Here is a 25,257-nt window from a genome sequence, read left to right on the forward strand (position 1 = left end):
GATTGTTTTTCAGAGTCCATAGTCTTTCATGATTCACCTCCCCTTCCAATTTCCCCCAACTCCCTTCTCCTCTCTAACTCCCCTTGTCCTCCATGCTATTTGTTATGCTCCACAAATAAGTGAAACCATCTGATAATTGACTCTCTCTGCTTGACTTATTTCACTCAGCATCATCTCTTCCAGTCCCGTCCATGTTGCTACAAAAGTTGGGTATTCATCCTTTCTGATGGAGGCATAATACTCCATAGTGTATATGGACCACATCTTCCTTATCCATTCATCCGTTGAAGGGCATCTTGGTTCTTTCCACAGTTTGGTGACCGTGGCCATTGCTGCTATAAACATTGGGGTACAGATGGCCCTTCTTTTCACTACATCTGTATCTTTGGGGTAGATACCCAGGAGTGCATTGCAGGTGTTGGAGGGGATGTGGAGAAAGGGGAACCCTCTTACACTGTTGGTGGGAATGCAGGTTGGTGCAGCCTCTTTGGAGAACAGTGTGGAGATTCCTCAAGAAATTAAAAATAGAACTTCCATCACTTAGTTTTGATCATTACCAACCATTTGCGGATCTTGTTTCATCTGTCCCCGCCCCCAACTTTAGCTGGATTATTTTAAGCAAATCTTTTTTCACCTTTATCCCCCCTTAACAGACCATCATCACACCTCATAAAATTAAGTCAGTTCCCAATGAAGTTGCAAAGGACTTTCCAGGATTAGTTGGTTCAAAGCAGGATCCAGACAAAGGCCACATGCTACGTTTGGTGGTTATGTCTCTTAAGCCCCCTTTACTCTTTTAAGAACCCCTACCCCTTTCATTAGGCCATGGATTTGTGGAAGAAATGAACATTTGTCCTGTAGCATGTCCCCTTGTGTGGATTTAATTCATTGTTTCTTTGTGTTCTGCATTCTGTTGCCCACAGTTGCTATAAACTACAGTGTAAATTCTGACTTTTTATTCGATTCCATCTTTAGTTATGGGCCCCTCCTGAGTGGTGCTGGTTCCTTGAATTCCAGTAGGAGGAATAGGCTGTCAGGTGGCATGCTACGTAATGAGAAGAATGAGCAGATGTATGGCTTTGCTTTTCCCCCCACTTTTTCATATTTCTTTTTTTTTTATAGCCAAACAATAGAAAATCATCTTTCAAAAAGGTTAGCTCACTCTGCCCTCCTGTCTCGAATCCTGCTTCCCAAGAGAGCCCTCATCTGTGGGGTTCCTGGTGTTTACTCGCCCATTTTATGTTCTTTGAGAAACGAGATCATATATAAGTGACACTCCGTAACATGCTTTTTCCCCTTCTCAGTATATCAGACGTCACTCAAAGCTCATACTTAAAAGATTCCATTAGTTCCCTTCAGCAATGCATCATGTTCTGTAGTGTGGCTATAACATCATGGGTTCAGGAATTCCCAGCTTGCTCATTGTTTTTTCCCTTACCGTTTAAAAAAAATTGTAGCAAAATACGTATATAACATAAAATTGCCATTTTAGACATTTTTATTTATTTATTTTCCATCTTTTTATCATTTTTTTTTTGCTTTTTAGATTTTGTTTATTTATTTGACAGACAGAGATCACACAAGTAGGCAGAGAGGCAGGCCGGGTTTGGGCAGGGGGGAAGCTGCCTCCCTGTTGAGAGAGCTGGCTCCCACAGGGAGCCCGACGTGGGGCTCGACCCCAGGACCCCAAGACCACAACCTGAGCCAAAGGCAGAGGCCTAAACCACTGAGCCACCAGGTGCCCCTTCATTTTAGACATTTTTAAAAAAAGATTTTGTTTTTATGTAATCTCCTCACCCAGTATGTGACTAGAACTCACAACCTTGAGACTACATGCTCCTCTGAATGTGCCACCCAGGTGCCCCCATTGTAGACAGTAAAAAAAAAATACTTAGGGTGCTGAGTGTCTGCCTTCCACTCAGCTCATGATCCCACTCCTGGGATCCAGCCCTGCATCGGGCACCTTGCTCAACAGGGAGCTTGCTTCTCCCTCTCCCGCAGCCTGCTGCTCCCCCTGCTTTGCTCTATTGCTCCCTCTCACCTCTTCTCTCTCAAATAAATAAAATCTTTAAAAAATTAAAATTAAAATTAAAAATTAAAAAAAATTCAAATTTATTTATTTATTTATAGTGCATGCACAAGCGGGGGAGGGGCAGAGGGAGAAAGAGAGAGAATCTCAAGCAGACTCCATGCTGAGCACGGAGCGTGATATGGGACTTGATCCCAGGACCCTGAGATCATAAATCAACAGTCAGACACTTACTTAACTGACTAAACCACCCAGGTGCCCCTAGACATTTGTAAGTGTACAGTCCTGTGGCATTAAGTACATTCCCCATGCTGTGCCACCAGCGCTGCTATCCATTTCTAGAATGTTCTCAGAATCCCAAACAGAAACTGATTATTTGTGGGTTTGGTTTGAAGGTTTTCTGCTCTCTAGCCTTAGTTCCAGGTAGCCAGCCTGCCCTGAGGCCTCTTCCCCTCCCCCCCCCCCCCCCCCGCAGGTGTGTCTTTATGCGGCTGGCTACCATCTGTGTGCTGGTGTTCACCCTGGGCTCCAAGATTACATCCTGTGATAACTACTCCTGTGAGCTGTGTGGCTACAACCAGAAACTCTACCCGGTGAGCCTGCAGGGATGGGGGCGTCCTGCAGGGGGCGGTAATTGGCAGGGGGGGAGGTGTATGACAGGCTCAAAGTCAAGAGAACAGCCCTCAAAGCTATGGGTTTGAATCCCACCTGATCTGCTTTCCTGCTGTGTAGCCGAGTCTCACACAGCAGGCCCTTCTGTAGCTTGAACACCAGAGTGTGTGCTGCATCTCGGAGGAGCGTCAGCGGATGGCCTCCAGAGGCAGCAGAATCTGAGGGTGGACAGGGCTATTGGAAGGAGTGTGAGAACCTGGCTTTCTCTGCCCCACGTTGGGCCTCATTTTCTCTTGATCTCTTTGGTTTCAGTGCTGGGAGACCCAGGTTGGGCAGGAAATGTACAAGCTGATGATCTTTGACCTCATTATCATCTTGGCTGTGACGCTTTTTGTGGATTTTCCCAGAAAGTAAGTATGAGGGGTACCCCTCTGATTTCCGCCTACCCCTTCCAGTCCCTTCCATATCCCCAGTGGAGGCTCCCATCACAGCTGCTCTTCAGTTCACAGAAATCACTGATAACCATCCAAAGACTTACAGTTGCCTCTAGGCCATTGACCCCATAGTCCATTAGGTGCCCCCTTGAAAGGCAACAAGAAACCAAAATGGCTCTGCTTCCCATGGAGATGGCTTCTGGCCATCAGCACAGCTACTGTCAGGGGAGACCCTCCAGGTTCACGCCCCAGCACTGCCACTTGCTGGTCATGTGACCTTGGGCAAGTTATTTAAGATTTGTGCTGACTGCGTCACCCAGTAGACTCTATTTTTCTTTATTTTTTTATTTTTTTAGAGAGAGAGAGAGAGTTGGGGGGTGGTGACAGGAGGGGCAGAGGGAGAGAATGTCGGATTCCGAGAAGTGGCAAGCTAGGTGGTAGGGTTCTCATAAGCCATTTTCTGTGTGAATGCTCGTTACTGTTTGGGCTGAGTGGCAAACGAGCATAGCGACTGCCTGTGTCATCCGTTGTCACCACAACCTGGTGAAGTACGTTGGGTTAAAATTCCCCCACATTCCCAATGAGGAAAATGAACCTTGTCTAACTCATCTGGCCCCCTGGGACCAGGGGCCTGAGATTAACACACACAGTCACTCACTGTAGAGTGTCACATATCAGCAAAGACACTGGAGACAACCTAAATGCCCATCAGGAGGGGCTACCCTGACAAATTATAAGGCATGAGAAATGTGTGTAGAAACAGCCTTGATAGGGTAGATGTGGTTCTGTGGTCGTGGCAGGCACTGGCAGTCCAGGTGACATATTGTCCCATTCGTGTCCAGGCTCCTGGTGACCTACTGTTCTTCTTGGAAGCTGATTCAGTGCTGGGGACAACAGGAATTCGCCATTCCCGATAATGTCCTGGGGATCGTCTATGGGCAGACCATTTGCTGGATTGGAGCTTTTTTCTCACCGCTTCTCCCTGCCATTGCAACCTTAAAGTTCATTATCATCTTTTATGTGAAAGAGGTAAGGAGAGGGGGGGTGGGGGAGCTCCTATTCTGGACTATTCTTGATCTCCCAAGGCATTCAGCAGGTTGTGTGTCTACAGCCCCCACACACACATCCCATCAGACTTATCAAAATTACATCCCTTATTTGGTGTGTATTTTTATTGTGGAAAAAAGACTTGGGATGGATTTCCACATCTTTATAATTTTGAGAGTTTTGTTAAGCCTTTTTTTTGCCCCTATGATTTAAATGTTGTTTTTGTAAGTAACTGACTAAGAGGGGAGCCACAATTGAGCCATCCAGTGGGCAGTGGCATATTTTGGTGATGTTTCACAAAACATCTATTAAATTAAGTTTTATCATTTTCCATTTGGATGTTGGGGCCGATGTATTTATTTTCAGGTCTCAAGTATTTGTGTCGCTCCTCAAATGGCTCACAGGCCCAAGCATTGTGGCTGAACTAAGTGCTTATTGGGTAGAGTGCTCTGTGAATGACTAATTGATCTGGGCTTATTAACTGAGCTGTTGTTATTATTATTATTGAGGCAATATATGCTCACTATTAAATTATAGACAGGCGTGCCTGGGTGGCATAGTCAATTGAGCATTGGTTTCGGCTCAGGTCCTGATCTCAGGGTCATGAGATCGAGCCCCGCATCGGGCTCCAGACTCAGTATAGTCTACTTAAGATTCTCTCTGTCTCTCCTTCTGCCCCTGCCCGCACACCCCAGGCGCTCTCTCTCAAAACAAATAAATAAATCTTAAAAAAAAAAAAAAAACCTTTATAAACTATATACAGACATGTATACAGTAACTTCCAACCCTTCTTCTGGAGTTGCCCTCTGTTAACAGGCCCCACGCTTGCTTATTACCTATTATGCCAAGCCCTAAGGATTCAGAAATGGAGGTAATAATAATAGCATTAATAATAATGACAGGGCGCCTGGGTGGCTCAGTGGGTTAAGCCACTGCCTTCGGCTCAGGTCATGATCTCAGCGTCCTGGGATCGAGTTCCGCATTGGGCTCTCTGCTCAGCAGGGAGCCTGCTTCCTCCTCTCTCTCTCTCTGCCTGCCTCTCTGCCTACTTGTGATCTCTCTGTCAAATAAATAAATAAAATCTTTTAAAAAAATAAATAATGACAGTAATAACAGTTGTAAGAATACCATGTGCCCCCACTCTGCTGAACACTTTACACAGGTCATCATGGAATGCTTACACTCATCTTTTGATTTTACAAATCAGAAAGCTGAAGTTCAGAGAGGTTAAGTAAGTAGCCCCAGGTCACACAGCTTACAAGTGACTCCAGATTTACTTCACTCGAGGGCCTAAGCTATTTAATCCTTAGGTAAGCAGCACCTTGAATTGGGCTGTATTTCCAACCCAGATGTTTTGGCCTTTGAAGAATGTTCTGGTGCTTTCATGTGGAAACTTGAGTTGGTTGAAAGCACCAAAAGAGAGATAGATGTCAGAAAACTTAGAACTTTTTCCTTTCCCTGAAAATATTGGTCACCCAGTGCTTTTCTGGTGTGTGGCTTAGTAAAGACATGTGGGGGTAATAGAGTAGGTCATGGGCACTGGGCTGAATTGTGACACCACAGGCCAGACCAGCCAGCCACCCCTGAATAGGACACCAGGGGTCCCTGGCGCTTATTGCTGTCCAGCTCACAAGATTTTCTGGCTACTGCGAGGTAAGAGCAGCTTGAGGCCCAGTAACGTAGTCTCTAAAAATATTAAGGAAAAATTGTATGCCTATAAATGTACCCGTCACTCCTTTCCACTTGATGTTTCCACAAGTCTTTTTCACCTTGGTAGAAAATTTGCTTTTATTAAAATTTGTTTTTATTAAAAAAAAATTTGCTTTTTTTAAAAGATGTTATTTATTCATTTGAGAGAGAGAAAGAGCATGAGAGAGAGAGAGAGTGACAGAGCAGGAGGAGGGGCAGAGGAAGAAGCAGACTCCCTGCTGAGCAGAGAGCCCAACATGGGGCTGGATCCCATGACCCCAAGATCATGACCTGAGCCAAAAACAGCTGCTTCACTGACTAAGCCACCCAAGCACCCTGGAAATATTGGTTTTTAATACAGAGGAAGAATAAATATGCTTATAAAAAATCAAACAAAATCTCTCTTGGTCTTGTTAGCATAGATCCATTTAATGCATATTTAAAATCCTATGAAGAATACTTTTTAAAAAACGTAAATGAGGGGGTGCCTGGGTGGTTCAGTGGGTTAAAGCCTCTGCCTTCGGCTCAGGTCATGATCCCAGAGTCCTGGGATTGAGCCCCGCAACGGCTCCCTGCTTGGCGGGGAGCCAGCTTCCCCCCACCCCACCCCTGCCTGCCTCTCTGTCTACCTGTGATCTATCTCTCTGTCAAATTTAAAACAAAAACAAAAACAAAAAACGTAAATGAGATCATAGGGCACATTTCACAGTGCCATCCAGGACGTAGAGCTCTCTCACCCTCTCGAAGCGTTCCCCAGTATCTCACTGTACACTACTTGAACCTTCAAGCAGCCCCTGTTAATCGCTATTTTGGTTGCTTCCAGTTACCCCCACACATGAGCACCTGCAGCAGTAAACATCCATATCCATGTATTTTGGCCCCTTTATTCTGTTTTCTCATTGGGATGAATTTCTCCAGGGTCGAGGGTCTGGATGAATCATGTTTCATTTTGATCTAGATTGCTGACTACCCTCTGGAAAAGTCCTACCCGTTTACATTCCCAATAGAATGCATGAATGGGCTCGTTGATCTTCAAGGAAGCTAGACTCTTACTTTTTTTTTCTCTTTGCTTCTCTCCCTTTAGATGAGTCTTCTTTATACCTGCCGACCCTCCCCCAGGCAGTTCAGAGCCTCCAATTCTAATTTCTTCTTCTTGTTGGTGTTGTTGATCGGGTTGTGTTTGGCCATAATACCTCTGACAATTAGCATGGCACGGTAAATATGACTCTGTTTTCTAGAACATTTGTTTGCTTCTTGGGACATCCCTCTTTTCTGTTCAAGGATCCCTTGAATTCTTTACTGGCTTTCCTCATGAGGTTCCATCTACAGAAGTCGGTAAGTCACTCCTGGTTTGGCCAGGCCCACCTTTGTTTTGGAATCCCTCTCTGGATGCTGGAATGTCCTGGTCCACTTCCAGAAGCTGGGCTTATACTATTGCACTTGTTCTAGAGAGTACCAGCAGGTCTGTCCTGCCCTACTCTCTTTGCCTGGGACCTCTCTTCTAATCTCGTTTGTTTCTGGTTACAAAAATAAGAAGACCTGGAGTGTCTTCAGTGTGACAAGCACTGTGCTAGGTGCTAGGAGTATAGAGATGATTCAGACATGCCACAAGGAATATAGAGTGTAGTGTGGAATTCGGTAAGAGTAGAAATGCTTAAGACTAAGGATCAAAAATTGGGGTTTCAAACTCCAGTGACCCTACTTCCTAGGAGTATAGCCATTTATATCAAAGGCCATTAAACATTTTCTGTAAAGGGCAAGCCTAAATGTTTAGGCTTTGTAGGCCATATAGTGTCAGTAGCAACTGTTTAACTGTCTTGTGACATTATGAAAGCAGCCACAGACAGTATACAAACTAATGGGCATGACTGTGTTCCAATAAAGCTTTATTTATAAAAAACAGATGAGGGTTCAAATTTGGCCCATGGGTTATAGTTTACCAATCTCTCTGATTTATTCTCATGCAATTTCATTTCTTCATCTTTAAATTGGAATTCTTAAACTTTGAATCTGTCAGATTTTGTTTTTTAACCAGTTTGAGTATATATATTTTTATTGTTTCTTGTTATAATAATAGATGTTATATAAAAAGTCAAACAGTACAAAAGAGTATAAATTAAAGAGAAATAAAGTGCCCCTCATCATCCCTTCCTGGTCCTATTCTGCCAAAGTAACCACTATTAATATTTTATTGATACTTCCAGAAATTCATATGAACAATGTATTTATTTTTAAAAGACACATATGGAATAATGCTGTAACTCTGATTGACTGCTTTTTTTTTTCCACTTAATTTTATATTGTGCCCTTTTCCATACCAACATATATAGAACTCTCATTGTTTTAAAATGTTTTTTAACTTTGACTTTTTTATATAATACATATATTCACATGACACAAAATTCAAAAAGTATAAGAATATATGATGGGAATTCATTTTCCAGTCCTATTTCCCAACTACTTAGTTTCTGCCTGGGAACCAGTCTTTTCAGATCTCTGTGTCTCTTTCAGTGGTTTTTTTTTTAGCATTCTGTTTTATGAATAGATCATAAATTGTTCATCCATTTCCTTACGGAATAGTTAGATTGCTTCCCAGAGTGGTGTTTTTTTTTTTTTTTAAGATTTTATTTATTTATTTATTTGACAGGTAGAGATCACAAGTAGACAGAGAGAGAGAGGGAAGCAGGCTCCCTACTGAGCAGAGAGCCCGATGTGGGGCTCAATCTCAGGACCCCGAGATCATGACCTGAGCCGAAGGCAGCGGCTTAACCCACTGAGCCACCCAGGCGCCCCTTCCCAGAGTGTTTTTTAACCCATAAAGTTGGGCTGCAATGGAAAATCATACACACGGATCTTTGTGATGTGAATATAGGGAGCTTTTTGTAGGTCTTTTTTTTTTTATCTTTTTTTTTTTTTTTAAGATTTTATTTATTTGACAGACCACAAGGAGGCAGAGAGGCAGGCAGAGAGAGGAAAGGGGAGGAAGCAGGCTCCCCACTGAGCAGAGAGCCTGACACGGGGCTCGATCCCAGGACCCCGGGATCATGACCTGAGCCGAAGGCAGAGGCTTTAACCCACTGAGCCACCCAGGCGCCCCTTTGTAGGTCTTAATGACAAAATTTTTCCATTGTAATTTTGATTTTTTCTTACTTTTTATTTTGAAAAATTTGAAAAAATAGCAACAGTGAAGACTCCTATACCCTCCAACTAGATGTCCCAGTTGTTAACATTTTGATTTCGCTGCATTTGTTTTCTCTCTCTCTCTGCACCTACATTTTTTATGGCTGTCATGACCCATTTGAGATTGTTATGGACACCACGGCATACCTCAATAATAAGCTCAGCCACCCCCATCTTGAGATCTGGGGGTGCACAGAAAATTGGAACTAAATACTTGAGTGTGCAGCTTCTAAAAATAAGCATCTTCCTTCTCACGCATCTGCAATAACATTATTCGATGTAATTAATACTAATATTTCTGCCATTTTCAAATTTCTCCATTTGTCCCCAGATAGTCTTTTATGGCCTTGTTTTTAAAATGAGGATCTTTCATGTTTTACCCATTGCTTTTTTTTTTTTTAAGATTTTATTTATTATTCGACAGAGAGAGAGATCACAAGTAGGCAGAGAGAGAGAGGGGGAAGCAGCTCCCCGCTGAGCAGAGAGCCCAATGTGGGGCTTGATCCCAGGACCCCAAGATCATGACCTGAGCCAAAGGCAGAGGCTTAACCCACTGAGCCACCCAGGCACCCCTACCCATTGCTTTTATTTGCTATGTCTCCTTACTCTCCTTTAATTTTATTTTAAGTAATCTCTATATGCAGTGTGGGGCTCGGACTCCTGACCCTGACTGAAATCATGGGTTGTATTCTCATCTGACCAAGCCAGCCAAGCTGACTCTTTTAATCTTGGATTCTTGAAGGGCGCCTGGCTGGCTCCGTTGGTGGAGCATATGACTCTTGATCTCAGGGTCGTGAGTTCTAGCCCCATGTTGGGTGTGGAGCATATTTTTTAAAAAATTAATTCATTTAACAGAATCTTTGATTCTTTGCAGAGTCCACAACAGTTTCCTCACCTCCAAATTAAGAGATCGGTGAATAAAATCACATTGTTACCTCACAGTGCCATTTAACTTACTCTTCTGTGCTAAATTTCCTGTGACCTGAAAGTCAGTCTAGAGACTAGATGAAGTTTCAGTGTCAGCGTTTTTGACCAGAATATTCCATTCGGCCCGTAAGACCAGGCAGTTCCTCTCGGGTCACTGGTAACAAGCCTGTGGGTGTGAGAGGACAGATGCTCAGCCTGTGCTCGGTGCCTCGCCCTGAGCCCCCGGGTCTATGTCTTGGCAGCATCCCTTCCTCGAAAGCCTGTGGGCCGTTCACCAACTTCAACACCACGTGGGAGGTGGTCCCCAAGACAGTGAGCACCTTTCCCAGCTCTCTGCAGTCCCTGGTCTATGGCGTCACATCGGAAGCCTTCGCAGTGCCTTTCTTCATGATCATCTGGTGAGTAAGAACCGCCCGGACCCTTGCAAGTATTTTCCGTGCAGGCCCGTGGAGAAGGCAATAATGCAAAACATTATTGTGAACCTGATAACATTAACTTAGCAAGTGTAGCAAGCTCGCCTGCTACACTTGATAAGTTACAGAACCTCTCCTCTCCCTCTGCCCCCTCCCTCCTTGTGTGCTCTCTCTCCCCTCTCTCTCTCTCTCTCTCTCCCATTTTTAGAATGGGCATCATAATAGTGATTTTTTTTTTTAAAGATTTTATGTATTTATTTAGGGAGCGAGAGAGAGAGAGAAAGCATGCACATGTGAACAGGGAGGGGCGGAGGGAGAGGACAAGGATCCCGAATGGGCTCTGTGCTGAGCCGGAGTCTGCCACAGGGCTTGATCTCAGGACCTTGAGAATTTTTAGAAATTAAAATTCCTAATTAAAATTTCATGATCTCATGACCTGAGCTAAAACCAAGAGTTGGAAGCCACCTGGAGGCTCCAAAATTGTGATTCTTTAAGAGGGTTATTGAGCAGGTCTAGTAAGATTAAGCATCTGCCTTTGGCTCGGGTCATGATCTCAGGGTCCTGGGATCAAGCCCCACATCGGGTGTGGGAAGCCTGCTTCCCCTCTCCCACTCCCTCTGCTTGTGTTCCTTCTCTCACTCCCTGTCAAAGAAATAAATAAAATCTTAAAAAAAAAAAAAAAAAAAGATCCTGCAGCTAAAGCACTTAGCCCAATGCCTGCCATAAAAACCCAATAACCATTGCTGATTAATAGTATTATTTACAAAATCACTTGCACTTTGATAAAGAAAGTGATTACTGGGGAGAGAGAAGAGCACTGAATTAGAAGCATGTGCGTGAACCCTGTCTCCACTACTTATACATAGAATGTGTCCTCCCTGTGCCTCAGTTTCCTTACCTGGAAAATGAGGTAAGAATGGCACATACCTCATAGGGTTGTGAGAAGAAGGCAATACAGTTAACATAGTGAAATGGGTAGCAGAGGACCTGGCCCTTAGTAAAGGCACAGTAAATGACAGGTATTCTATATCAAGGTGACAAGAAGCTTTTCTGCATAGTGATTCATTTTGAGGGTTAAAGTAATTCTAGGGCTATCTGGGTAGCTCATTTGGTGTCTGATTCTTTTTTTTTTTTAAGATTTAAAAAATTCTAAAAATTTTTTAATTTCTAAAAATTTCTTTTTTAATTTCTAAAAATTCAATTTCTAAAAATTTCTTTAAAAATCTAAAAATTTTTTAAGATTTTAAAAATTTATTTGACAGAGAGAGAAAGAATCCAAGTAGGGGGAGCGGTAGGCAGAGGGAGAGGGAGAAGCAGGCTCCTTGCTCAACAGGGAGCCCGACTCAGGGCTCGATCCTGGGACCCTGGGATCACGACCCGAGCCAAAGGCAGATGCTTAACTGACCGAGCCACCCAGGTGCCCCTAAGTGTCTAACTCTTGATCTCAGTTCAGGTCTCAGTCTCAGGGTCAGGGATTCAAACCCCATATCAGGCTTCATCCTGGGTGTGGAGCCTACATTAAAAAATAATAATAATAAAATAATTCTAATCACAAATGTACATTGAGGTCTTACTATGTGCTGGGTGTTGTTTTAATTATAGTCTGTCCTGATTATTAATGGATTCCATTTTTTGTGTCTGTGTTATGAATATGCCTACTTGCTAAATATTTTGTAACCCCAAAATCAGTGCTTGAGGCAAGTTCATGGTTATTTGTGGACTTGCACCCAGTGGCAAAAAATTGGAGTCACCCCAAAATCACTATGTTAGTCTGTTTGGGCTGCTGCCTACAGAAAATACCATAGACTAGGTGGCTTATAACCAATTATTTCTTATAGTTCTGGAGGTTGCTAGTCCAAGGTCAGGGTGTCCATCTGTGTGGTTAGGTGAGAGCCGTCTTCTGGCTTGCAGACTTCTCATATCCTCACACAGCAGATGGCATGAGCTAGTTCTCTGGGGTCCCTTTGATCAAGGCACTAATCCCATTCATGAGGGCACCGTCCTCATGACCTTAGCACCTCCCAAAGGCCCCACTTCCTAATACCATCACCTTGGGATTAGGATTTCAAACATGAATCTGGGGGACACACAAACATTCATGCCATAGCATGCATGTTACCGGCTAGACTTGAACAATGCTCAGTAGTCTGCCTTCTTGTTTCAGCTCTCATACTATAAGTAAGTGTCCTTTTGTGATCTCTGTGGGGCCAGGTTTCTTGCATTTTGTGCTTTTGGTGGGTCATTTCCCTGTTTAAATTGGCCCCAAGCATACTGAAGGGCTTCTAGTCATTCCTAGGTGCAAGAGGGCTTGGGATGTGCCCTGCGAAGAAAATATGTAAGTTAGATAAGCTTCATTCGGGCATGCATGATAGCGCTGGTGATGCCAGGTTCAATGTTAAGGAATCAACAATAATATTTAAATAAGATGTCTTTAAACAGAAACAAGGTTATATTTTGATAACTTTCTCAATAAATAAGAAACATAAAATAGGGTATTGATCATTTGACAAGAATGTTGTGACCGGTGACTCAAGGAACCTACCCCAGTTCGTCCCCTAGGGGCACTGGTTCAGAAGTCACTAGGTCAGTGTTCCTGGAGGCTTTATGGAATGTAACTACTACAGATAACTAGAATTGATTATAGCTGGCATGAATTAACTGTAATGAAATCACTGCAATTATCTCTTGATATATTCTGACCGTAAAACCCCACCACCATGCAAGAAGAGAACCCGAAAAATTTATTTGCTAAAGGTAGGATACCTTTGATAGAGATTAATAAAATGGCTTGGGGAAGCTAGGCAGACAGTCAGCCTGGGATTCTGAGTACCTCAGGATCCAGCTACTCTGTCCTGGAGGGTTTGACTCCAAGCTATGGCTTGGCTGGCACCATCTGATGGCTGGCCATTCTTGCCTTGTGGCCACAGTGTGTTCCAGAAGAGTATCATTGATAAGAGCGATTCCATGACTTCCTCAGCCCTGTCTGGGGGGATTAGACAGGAAACCACCGCCCCTTCATGGAATGGAATGAGGTTGCCTACGGTTTTCCTGGTGGCTCGCCCTCCACTCCACATGCCCCTGTCCCCAAAGATAATAACTTCAGCCACCCCCGTTCTGAGATCTGGGACCACACAGAAGACAGGAGCCAACAGCCCGTTGCTTTTATTCAAAGATCTATTATCCTAGGCTTGTTGTTCCCCAGGTTTTACTGTATTATCCTCGCTGTAGATGAGGAAGCGGGGGCCGGGGAAGTGATCATCCACAGCCAGTTCCTTCCATACTGAGCTGTCTGGACTATCTCTTTCTCTTTCCCTGTCATACCGTGTGTGCCAGGGGAACAACAACAACTTTTAATATTGACTTAAAAAGCAAGGCATGCATCAGTCTCTACTACCACTGCTAACTAAATACCCCTCTGGGGCTGCTTCTTATGTCCTCTGCTTAGGAGAGATCCCTTTCTTCTTCCCTCGCTCCCTCCCATTTTTTTTTTTTAAAGTAATCTCTACACCCAGTGCGGGGCTGGATCCCAGAACGTCACACCCCAGATTTTTCCTTCCTCCCTACCTCCCTCTCTTCCTTTCTTCCTTCCCCTCCACCTGTCTGTCCATTCCTCCCTCTCTCTTCTTTCTTTCTCTTCCTAACAGAAGTGAACCTGTTCTGGGCAAAATGGACCGGGTTGTTTATCCAGCGGCCCTTCAGCTGGCACAGACTCCTTAGTGACCGCTTCCTTGTGTTACAGCCTCATCATGTTTTACTTCATCGCCCTGGCCGGAGCGCACAAGCGGGTGGTGGTCCAGCTCCGAGAGCAGCTGTCCCTGGTAAGGAAGAGCAGGTCCAGAGGGTCATGGCTGGGGACATCTACCCAGGACAACTAAAGGAGAGTGGCGCTTTCCCCAGGGAGGGGATGGAATGCCGTGGCGTGGCTCACCACTGCTTCCCAGAACTGCACTGGGGCCAGGCCTTCTCCAGCTTCACGTAGTCATGGGCTTGTCCATGCCTTCAGTGTGTACAGTGATCACTGCCTGCCCCTCATACTGTGCTGGGATACAGTGGTGACAGAGGGAGACGAGACTGCTGAATAGTTACAGAAAAACCATGAATTCCAGTAGCGGGAGCCTCTGTGAAGATAACACAGACGGTAGAGTTAGGTGAGGAACGGCCCTCCGGGGCTGTAGATGGTGGTCACGGAGGGCCTCTTGGAGGAGGTGACATTGGAGCTGAGACTTGAAGGACGAGGAGCCCATTGTGGGAGGCCTCGGGGATGAGAGTAACAGGCAGAGGGGACAGCGAGGCCACTCCCGGGGACAGGTGGCATGGCCAAAGAGTCTAGATGATCCTGGATTGTCCGCTAGGGTCACGGCACAGTGTGAGGGCTCTGGTGACAAGTTTGGGTTTAATTCTGAGTGTGATGGGAAACCAATCACAGTAGCAGTCTGATGTACATTTCTTTTTAAGATTATTTACCTATTTATGGGCGCCTGGGTGGCTCAGTGGGTTAAGCTGCTGCCTTCGGCTCAGGTCATGATCTCAGGGTCCTGGGATCAAGCCCCGCATCGGGCTCTCTGCTCAGCAGGGAGCCTGCTTCCTCCTCTCTCTCTCTCTCTGCCTGCCTCTCTGCCTACTTGTGATCTCTCTCTGTCAAATAAATAAATAAAATCTTAAAAAAAATAAAAAAGATTATTTACCTATTTAGAGAGCGTGTGCGTGAGCCGGTGCGAGGGAGATTTTGAGAGAGAATATCAAGCAGACACCACAGTGATTGCGGATCCCGACTTGGGGCTCAGTCTCATGACCCTGAGATCACAGCAGAAACCGGGAGTCGGACTCTCAACCGACTGTGCCATCCAGGCGCCCCATCCGTCTGACGTCTATTTTTTTAAAGACTCTTGGCTCCTCTGTGGACAAGAGGCTGTGGAGGGGCAAGAGAGCAAGAGGCAGACCAGTCTGGAGGCCGTTACCACAGTCCAGGGGTTGGGATCCTTAACCCCGAGTCTGACGGGTAATTGATTTTGTTGAAATGAAGACATTTGTTTTCAAATATATTGAATGTGTTCTTGCGCCGATTTCTGCCTTTAGGAAAGTCGTGACAAGCGTTACCTGATCCAGAAACTAACAGAAGCCCAGAAGGATATGAAGAACCGACTGGATGGGCAATGAGGAACCTGCTCGTTAAGCTGACCTTGTGACCAGCCGAGCCTACACAGTCCACCTGGGTTTGGAGCGGAACTTGTAAAATATATTTTTCTGGAGTTCAGGTCTTTCCTGAAGGCGGCTCCCTTCGTGCGGGTGTCGTGGCGTTGTTTTTGGTGACCTTGTTAGGACCTTGACGTCTTAGCTCCCGGGGCATTTTGCTACAGCCTTCGTGCTCAGGGGGAAACTGCCTCCACGGTGCTGGGTCTGTCCTGGCCCTGGGTCATCAAAACTAAGAGGCAAAGTTTGTCTTTCAAGTCTTCCAAAATGCCATTTCCCTCGCTGCACTCAGGTCCCCATCTCTGAAGGACACTACACGCTTTGGAGCCAGGCTGGAAAGGGCAGGTGAGGACATGCACAGAGGATGGGGCTGATGTGCAGGAGCGCTGGAGGGCTGTGGGTCGCAGCCTCAGACCAGCCTGTGCCAGTGACCTGGAGTACACTGACTCCTGACATCTTCAAGGCACATATCCATTTTTTAAGGGCTCTTTTATATTTTACAAAATACGCAGAGAATTGCTTCAGGGTTTCCATTACAGGGAAAAAAAAAAAAAAAAGGTGCAGTAAATACCTCATCATAAGCTTACCCCAAATTGATAGCTCTGAACCTTTGAATATAAGCCTAAATTATTGTTTCACATAATCAGTTCTCGTCTTAACGTCTTCGGGATCTTTTCCAAAGTACTTAGTTTTGTAACAGACTGTGTGAGCCTTTCTTCTGTTTTCCTTCCGTTCACTGGCTCAAAAGCTTTTCCTAGGGAGTAGCCTGGAGTTTAAAGCTGGCACAGGTTTTAGAAAGCTGCTGCTAACAGTATTTCCCACCATCACCCCTACCCTCCGTTACTCAAAAATGAATGATTCTTTGCTCCAAGAAGCAAAGCGAGCTTGCCGTGGCACACACATTTCTGTGTATTTGCCCCTTTGCCTGATCATTTTCCGCCTCTTCCCCAAAGTTAGCATTAACACTGGATATTTATGTACCTGTGAGACCGATGAGCTTTTCAAGCTAATAACTAGTATCATGGAATTTTGAGTAATCAAAAGTTCACTCTGTCCTCACTTGAAAAAAAATCTAATTGTTGGCATTTTTGCCAAGCACACTTATAGAGATGTTTTTTTGCCTTCACCATGCTTCTGAGGACAGTCAAGATGTGTGTGTGTGTGTGTGTGTGTGTTTGTAAATGTGTGAGATGGAAGCTCCACTCTTTCCCTGTTATAAAATCGATACTGATTTATGCTAATATCTTTGTTTCGGTTAAATGCTGCTGGTTTGCATACCTCTTACTTGAATGTTTTTATATATTTTGACAACTTTAATAACTTCAAGGGATGTCTGTGTAATTGTTGAAGCGCAGGTCTAACAAATGTGCCTTATAACTACTGATTAAACAGTATCTTGTAAGTTTTAAAATGTGTGTGTGCATATTGGAATTTATGGAGGTTTCTTGTCAGCAATCAAGTGATCATGGAACTTGGTAAAGTCACTCTTTGCCTTTTCCTAGAATCACACAAGTGTTTAATGCAATCCATCAGATGAGTGATTTTAAGACTCCTTGGCTCTGCTAAATCTAAGGGAGAGGTATATTGTGTATATTTTATTTTATTTTTTATTATTTTTTAAAATTTTCATTTATTTATTTGACAGAGATCACAAGTAGGCAGAGAGACAGGCAGAGAGAGGAGGGGAGGCAGGCTCCCCACTGAGCAGAGAGCCTGATGCAGAACTTGATCCCAGGACCCTGAGATCACAACCTGAGCCGAAGGCAGAGGCCTCAACCCACTGAGCCACCCAGACACCTCTATATGTGTATATTTTAAACTGAAAAGACATAAAACTATTTCAAGCACTCCCCTTCCCAGCCCCAAACTCCAGAGGGAACCACTGCTAATGATGTTTATTTAATTCTCCCAGAAAATCATAGTACATGTTCAGACAGATATATATGTGTGTGGTTGAATGTATGAAATACGTATTTCTGAGCTTCTCCCTTTTTTCCCCTTAATAACATCTTGCAGATCTTTCCATATAAGTAGCCATGTCATTCTTTTTAATACATAGCTTCCATTGTATCAGTGTGCAAGGGTTAACTCCTTGCTAGATACTTTTGTTTGCAACTGACCAAAGCTGCTTCCCATCCCCCATCCTGTTACAAACAGGGGGAGCTGGAATTTTAGAAGTCAGTGCCAAGCCTGTCTCTGTTTCTCTGTTCTGCCCCATTCTTCTAAAGAACAGGTTCTTGTTCTTTATCAAGGCAGGCTTCCATATTCTTGAAATCACAAAATATTCTCATCCCAGCAAAGAGCAGAATCCAGTTAGGCAAGTTTTTATTTGGTAGTATCTGATTGCAGCTAGTCACGAGTAAATAATAATGAAGAAAGGAATTAATTTTGCCAGAGTAGAGCTGCAAGGTCTGATCCCTAGGAAGACAGGACTTCTGAATGTATCTTCTTTATATAGGGTATATCTTCTTTATATAGGGTATATTTTATTAGTAAATTCCATCTGGTATATTTTCTCTCCAATGCATGAGGTGCATGGGACCTGGGATGGGTTTGCTACTTGCTTAATTGTATTATTTTGTACAGGTGTCTTCACCCAGATGAAATTCCCTCATCTTTAAATGGAAAATAATACATATATTTACTTTTATGCTTGAGAATGGAATTTGAGACTAATGTGTTCTTTTCTTTTCTTTTCTTTTCTTTTTTAGATTTATTTATTTATTTGACAGACAGAGATCACAAGTAGGCAGAGAGGCAGGCAGAGAGAGAGGAAGCAGGTTCCCTGCTGAGCAGAGAGCCTGATGCGGGGCTCAATCCCAGGGCCCTGGGATCATGACTGGAGCCAAAAGCAGAGGCTTTATTTAACCCACTGAGCCACCCAGGCGCCCAGTTCTTTTTTCTTTTTTAAGATTTTATTTATTTATTTGAGAGAGAGGGAGGAAGTAAGAGAGAGCAAGAGAGGGTAGAAGGTGAGAGGGAGAAGCAGACTCCCTGCGAAGCTGGGAGCCCGATGTGGAACTCGATCCCAGGACTCCAGGATCATGACCTGAACTGAAGGCAGTTGCTTAACCAACTGAGCCACGCAGGCACCCCTAATATGTGTTTTATTTTTGAAATTTTGTTTTCTCATTTTAAAAATACTTGTTTATTATAGAAAATACAGGGACACTGAAAGCTACAGAGAAGAAAAGTGAAAAATCACATATAAGCACCATTTATGAACAGTCACTGTTAATCTTTGAGCCAAATTCCTTTTCAGATAAAGAGCACAGAGGAGGGGTTCCCTGGGTGGCTCAGTGGGTTAAAGCCTCTGTCTTAGGCTTGGGTCATGATCCCAGGGTCCTGGGATCGGGCCCCTCGTCGGGCTCTATGCTCGCTGGGGGGCCTGTTTCCCTCTCTCTCTCTGCCTGCCTTTCTGACTATTTGTGTTCTGTCTGTCAAATAAATAAAATCTTTAAAAGAAAAACAAAAGAGCACAGAGGAAGGAAGGACGGGATGAAAACAAAGAAAACACATGTTGGTATTCTCATTTCTTTTTCACTTACTATGTTTCTTCAAAAGTTCTTTATAAACATTTCAGTGGGCTACATCATATAACATCACACAGATGGGTCTTAATTTTTAACATTCCTTTGCTGCTTAACATTTTGTTTTGAAATTTTCCTGACAATAACTGGGACACCTACAAATTTTTGTTAACATATTTTCTTTTTAGGGACAGAGACCTAGAAGTGGAATTATTATTATTTTTTTAAAAGATTTTTATTTATTTATTTGACAGAGAGAGATCACAAGTAGGCAGAGAGGCAGGCAGAGAGAGAGAGAGAGAGGAGGAAGCAGGCTCCCCACTGAGCAGAGAGCCCGATGCGGGACTTGATCCCAGGACCCTGAGATCATGACCTGAGCCGAAGGCAGTGGCTTAACCCACTGAGCCACCCAGGCGCCCCTAGAAGTGGAATTATGATGAAGGTTTAGAAAGAACACACTGGGCCTTTGAGAGGTTTATATTCTCAGTAGCTTTACATGAGAATGTTACATCATCCTTGCTTTCACTAAGTATTTGGATTTTATAAACTATTCCATAGTTTGTTATTTGTAGTTAGAGTAGTTTGAAAATAACTAGCACCTTCAATTATTTTATAGTATATTAAATATTTTATAGTAATTTGGAAAAAAGATATGATCAAGGGTGTGAAGTAGAAAGTGAAAGGCCCCTTCTCACAATCCCAACCCTCTAAAGTTACCAATATATATATATATTTGAAAGATTTTATTTCTTGGGACGCCTAGGTGGCTCAGTTGGTTGGGCAGCTGCCTTCGGCTCAGGTCATGATCCCAGTGTCCTGGGATCGAGTCCCACATCGGGCTCCTTGCTTGGTGGGGAGTCTGCTTCTCCCTCTGCCTCTGCCTGCCATTCTGTCTGTGTTCGCGCTCTCTCTCTCTGACAAATAAATTTTTTTTTTAAATCTTTAAAAAAAAAGATTTTATTTCTTTATTTGACACACAGAGAAATCCCAAGTAGGCAGAGAGGCAGGCAGAGAGAGAGAGGGGAAGCAGGCTGTCCGCTGAGCAGAGATCCCAATGTGGGACTGGATCCCAGGACCCTGAGATCATGACCTGAGCTGAAGGCAGAGGCTTAACCCACTGAGCCACCCAGGCGCCCTAAAGTTACCAATATTAAATGTTTTGTTCTGTATCCTTCCAGAAATGCATCTTTGACTTTTTCATTTCATATATATACCCTACACATCTGAAAAATTTTTTTTACTTTTTTTTTTTTTTTAAAGAATTTATTCACCCATTTGACAGAGAGATAGCCCAAGTAGGCAAAGCGGCAGGCAGAGGGAGAAGGAGAAGCAGGCCCTCCGATGAGCAGGGAGCCGGATACAGGACTCCCATCACAGGACCCCAGGATCATGACCTGAGCCCAGCGCAGGTTCCTAACGGACTGAGCCGCCCAGGAACACGTTTTTCTTTCTTTCTTTCTCTTTTTAAGATTCTATTGATTTAACAGAGAGACAGCTAGAGAGCGAACACAAGCAGGGGGAGAGGGAAAGGGAGAAGCAGGCTTCCCACTGAGCAGGGAGCCCAACATGGGGCTCCATACCAAGACCCTAGGACCGCACGACCCAAGCCAAGGCAGACACTTAACGGCTGAGCCACCCAGGCGCCCCTGAAAAATTATTTCTGTTGGACAGATCCCTTGAAGGAGGTTTGCTGTATCATTGGATTTGCATTATTTTTAAAATATACAACAAAACTTGAACAGTTTCGGAATCACAGAAAAATTACGAAGGTAGCGATGTCCCGTATACCCTTTGCCCCCCACATGCATAGTCACCCTCATTCTCAGCATCCCCCCTCAGAGTGGTACATTTGTTAGAAGTGTTAAGTCCTCTCCCTAGCCCATCCCATACCCAAAACAATTTGCACCAAAATAAATACTAAGAGAGAAGTGGAAACAAAAAAACCTAAAACCACATTCTTTGAACAAAAAAAAAAAAAAAAGGAGATCTAAGGCTCCTCGGATATTAGTCTCACCACCTAGAGACACTATTGACCATGCAATTTCTACTGTTTTAAAGCCAATGTAGGATACACACAGAGAAAACTTTCCTTCCTGTTGGTAGAGCAAAAAATACAATGGCTGTGCCAGTAAAAGATCCCTTCACGATCCTTTTTCCCAGGAATTTACCCTGGCAGGATCTCGGGAAGAGCAATTCAGCATCCTCATCTCTAGCAACCCAAGCCTCTTTCACAACCGTTGCTCACCTGAGTGATTGATGGTGATCATGTCCAATAGTCTCCTTCCACTTGCCCTTTCCAGCCAATCGAATGGAAGCAGGGGCCTAGGGGCGTGTCCACCGATGGGAGGGCACGCAGTGTTTGCCCTACGTCTGCTCTGCGTCATCAGTCTGCGCTGAAAGCACTTTTATCCCGCCTCGCGCAGGGGAGTGGGTATCGTGTCACAGCAATGGGCTGCGCCGCGGAGGCGGCGGGTCGCTCCCTGTGGCAGCTGCGCACGGGCGCTCTGCGGCCGTACTCAGGTAAGGTAGGAGGACGGCCGCGGCCGCGCGCTCAACCGGCGGGCCAGGGAATTTTAGCATGTGGCCTGCACTAGAGAGGTCACGGGGGGTGGGGGGGAGGTCAGACGTTCATAGACGTCATAAGGCTGCGACGGAGAGCGACTTCGAGGCGTGAACTTCGGGGCGCTGATAGGCGGGGCGGGAACCGTAGTGCGTAGGGAGAATGCGGGGTGGGAGGGGCGTGGTGGTCAGCGGGGACGCTCGGAAGTGTCCTCTCAGGGTCGGCGTGTTGTGGCATGACGTAATGGCACACCTGTACCGGGCCGTCTCTGCAGGTGTGGTGGGCATTCCAGGCTGAGTACAGGTGGCGACCTTGAACGTTCGGTGCCCTGCGGGTGTTATTCTAGCCTTCGCTCAGGGCCTCCGTAGGCACAGTGTGGTCAAGCGACCAGAGGCGTGGGCTTGTTAGAAGTGCGGGTATTAAGGAGGGCACGTATTGCGTGGAGCACTGGGTGTGGTGCAAAAACAATAAATACTGTTAACGCTGAAAAGAAATTTGAAAAAAAATTCACTTTATATATATATATAAATTTTATATAAATTTAAATATGTTTTATATAAATTTAAAATATAAATTTTACATATATATATCATTATAGAAAACTCTGGAAGCGCGTGACTTATTTTCAAAGCTGCTCAGTAAAAACTACCCAATCCTCCAAGACTAAAATAATCACGAAATAGATTGTGAGCTTTTGAAACTGCATATTATTATATAATTAATAAATAGTTAACGGAGTGGGGAAGGAAGTGCAGGGTCAAAGGTCCCACCCCCGACTTACACGGTCGCTTTGTCTGCATTTTACCAAGACCTTCGAATGACTTGCATGAAGTTTGAGAAGCACCAGGGTGGTGGAAGCATGTAGAAGCATAGTAATCGGGATAGGGAGATGGGACCTTCTCCCATTCCCCGGTCTTTCTATCCTTTTTTTCATCAGAGCTGCGTCAGAAAATTGTTGTGAGGTCGTTTTCTCCAAAAGTTAAAGCATTCCGGAACCACCTAAAGATTTTTGCCTTTTAGAAATAACCACTTGTGCTTTTGATGACTAAATGTGCTTTTTCTGCAGCCGTGTTCCATTTTTAAATTAAATAATTTCAGAGAAATTAAATCCTCATGGTAAAAGCGGAAAACCAGTATTGCTGGCCCCTAATAGAGTAATTTTTTTTTTTAAAGTGCTGAAAACAAATTAATGAATTGTGTTAGATTGTCTACCAAGGCCTGAACCCCAAACCGTCTTTATGCTTAAAAGGGGGGGCGGGGAGAATTAGCAAGTATTAGGAAGGTATTTATTAACTGAGACATTCTCTTCAATGATATTAGAGGAATTGAGAAAGATTTAAAAGAGAGTAACTCTAACTACCTGGGTGTATTTAATGCATGTTTATAAACCACTTAAGATCTTCCCATATACCATTTAAAATCTCCTAGGTATCATCATTGTTAGGTGTTTCACAGTTTGGGAAAGCACTAACGTAAAGTGATGTATTTGAGAGCTTCAAGCACTGGCCTCAACTTTATTTTACTCAAATTTAAAATGTGTGACAGTGCAGGGAAAAACTCAGAGGATTGTTAAACGTGACTTAATGTTCCTTTGTTGAGCCAATGAGCATAGCAGATTAAGAATCATTCTTTTTCATTTATAAAGTTACTTTGCTTCCTGTATCTTGTTTTATCTTTATGATAACTACGAAAGTTGTTACTATTATATGTTTCCTTAAAAACGAAATAACCTGATTATTTTTGCCAATTTTATTTGTAAGTAATGGTGATTTTGATTTGTCCAAGGTTACTGTTAGAGACAAGAAACACATTAAGTAATCAGTAATCTCTGCCTCCACTGTGGGGCTTAAACACAGCCCCAAGATTAAGAGTCTCATGCTCTACTGACTGAGTAAGCCAGATGCCCCAACCATCCCATACTTTTTAAAGACACCATGCAGAGATCGTGAAAAGGTAAATGACATACATTTCAAGACCCAATCTTCCACACACCCCACAAATAAATCATTTATTAGGTGCCGGAATCTGGAAAAGTGGTGGCAGTGCTAGGGAACTGTGTAGTATTTTTTTTTTCCTTTTCAGATTTTATTTATTCATTTGAGAGAGAGCATGAGTGGGAGAGAGCCAGAGGAAAAATCAGACTCCCCGCTGAGCAGGGAGCCAAATATGGGGCTTGATCCCAGGACTTAAAGATCATGACCTAAGCTGAAGGCAGGTGCTTAACCATCTGCCCCCATAGTATGTTTTTAATAGAAATACAGTCCTGCCCATTAGAAGCTGTGTATTTGAACTCATCCTGTGTACTCAGCCCTTTGCTATTTCCCCTTAAACGTTGTGTTTGTTTGTTTGTTTGTTTTAATGAGTACCTGGTTGTCTTTCCCATTAACATGTTTTGAGATAGGAGTAACAAATGAAAGAAGCAGCATGCAAGATTATCTTGAGAAATAGGGCCAGCTCGTCATTTTCAGTTTCAATCTGTAGGAGTCCTCTTTCTGCGAGGAGGCCAGGTTAGTGGGAGCACAGGTCCTTGGAGTTGGAGGCAACAACTTGGGACAGGCTACCTTACCTTTGTCAAATGTGCCAAATTGTTCTCCATGTAAAAACATGGTCATGACCAGAGTGACCTGCTGTGTTATGGCACAGATCTGAGTGGTACATTATACCTGGCAGACCTTGGACTCCATCCAGTTGTTGGTGTCCATCTCCTGGATCCCATCAGTTTCTTTTCTTTTCTTTTTTTTAAAGATTGTATATACTTATTTGACAGAAGAGAGAGAGAGAGATAGGAAGAGAGGGAACACAAGCAAGGGGAGTGGGAGAAGGAGAAGCAAGCTTCCCACCAAGCAAGGAGCCTGCCGACAAGGATCCAGATGCGGGGCTTGATTTCAGGACCTGAGCCGAAGGCAGACACTCAACGACTGAGCCATCCAGGTCCCTCTCCATCAGTTTCTTGAATCAGATATGTTCAGTGAGATGGAGCAGTTCATGCAGAGGAATGGCTCAAAGCTAGGTCACCATATTTCAGACCCCCATGTCCATGCTTCTTTGTAAATAGTGAGGCATTTAAAACCCTGGTTGAACCTGGTCGAAAAGTTCAAATTTTATCCAGCCTGTCCCATCACTTTGTGTCCAAAGCACTCAAGCCTTTTAATGAAAACCCTACAGATGTACTCAAAGTGAAGTTTTCCACACATTTTTAGGCTGTAGAAGTTAGGTTAAATGAAAAGAAGTCTATATTAAAGATCTGGTAGTCGTGCTTAAGAGCCTTGAAACACATCTCAGGGTGATACCAACACACATCACAATTCACATTACAAACTGACTGGCCTCACTGGATCTCTTTTTCATATCTGCTTAATGAGCTGATAACCCCTTATATACCTAAACACATTGTAAAACTCTTAGGGGAAAAATTCTGGAGATGCCTTAATGCAAAGCTCAGAGAATACAATCAAGGTGTTACTACTAGGAGATTTTTTAAAAGACAAAATTTAGGGACGCCTGGGTGGCTCAGTTGGTTAAGCGGCTGCCTTCGGCTCAGGTCATGATCCCAGCGTCCTGGGATTGAGTCCCACATCGGGCTCCTTGCTCGGCAGGGAGCCTGCTTCTCCCTCTGCCTCTCCAGGCCTCTCTGCCTGTGCTCGCT

The 25,257-nt window shown here is 44.0% G+C and overlaps 2 protein-coding genes across 5 annotated transcripts in view; both read left to right on the forward strand.

Moving 5' to 3' along the window:
- TMC7 (transmembrane channel like 7) overlaps nucleotides 1-16,926 on the forward strand; it is a 54,892-nt gene extending 37,966 nt beyond the window's left edge. Inside the window, exons 10-16 of one of the 2 annotated variants that reach the window (XM_059415967.1) lie at nucleotides 2,505-2,622; nucleotides 2,954-3,051; nucleotides 3,918-4,104; nucleotides 6,896-7,026; nucleotides 10,161-10,316; nucleotides 14,071-14,149; nucleotides 15,408-16,926. In XM_059415967.1, the coding sequence (XP_059271950.1) occupies nucleotides 2,505-2,622; nucleotides 2,954-3,051; nucleotides 3,918-4,104; nucleotides 6,896-7,026; nucleotides 10,161-10,316; nucleotides 14,071-14,149; nucleotides 15,408-15,488 (850 nt within the window). In that variant the 3' untranslated portion in view covers nucleotides 15,489-16,926. The remainder of the gene's footprint in view (nucleotides 1-2,504; nucleotides 2,623-2,953; nucleotides 3,052-3,917; nucleotides 4,105-6,895; nucleotides 7,027-10,160; nucleotides 10,317-14,070; nucleotides 14,150-15,407) is intronic. The other variant, XM_059415968.1, reaches the window with a different exon arrangement.
- Nucleotides 16,927-21,428: 4,502 nt separating this feature from the next.
- The window catches only part of COQ7 (coenzyme Q7, hydroxylase), a 9,065-nt gene continuing 5,236 nt past the window's right edge, over nucleotides 21,429-25,257 (forward strand). The window contains exon 1 of one of the 3 annotated variants that reach the window (XM_059415970.1): nucleotides 21,429-21,571. In XM_059415970.1, the coding sequence (XP_059271953.1) occupies nucleotides 21,499-21,571 (73 nt within the window). In that variant the 5' untranslated portion in view covers nucleotides 21,429-21,498. Of the gene's footprint in view, nucleotides 21,572-21,775; nucleotides 21,915-25,257 lie in introns of those variants that run through there. The other 2 variants (XM_059415969.1, XM_059415971.1) reach the window with 2 other exon arrangements.

Source organism: Mustela nigripes, chromosome 11 (assembly GCF_022355385.1).
Source record: "Mustela nigripes isolate SB6536 chromosome 11, MUSNIG.SB6536, whole genome shotgun sequence".
Lineage (NCBI taxonomy): Eukaryota > Metazoa > Chordata > Mammalia > Carnivora > Mustelidae > Mustela > Mustela nigripes.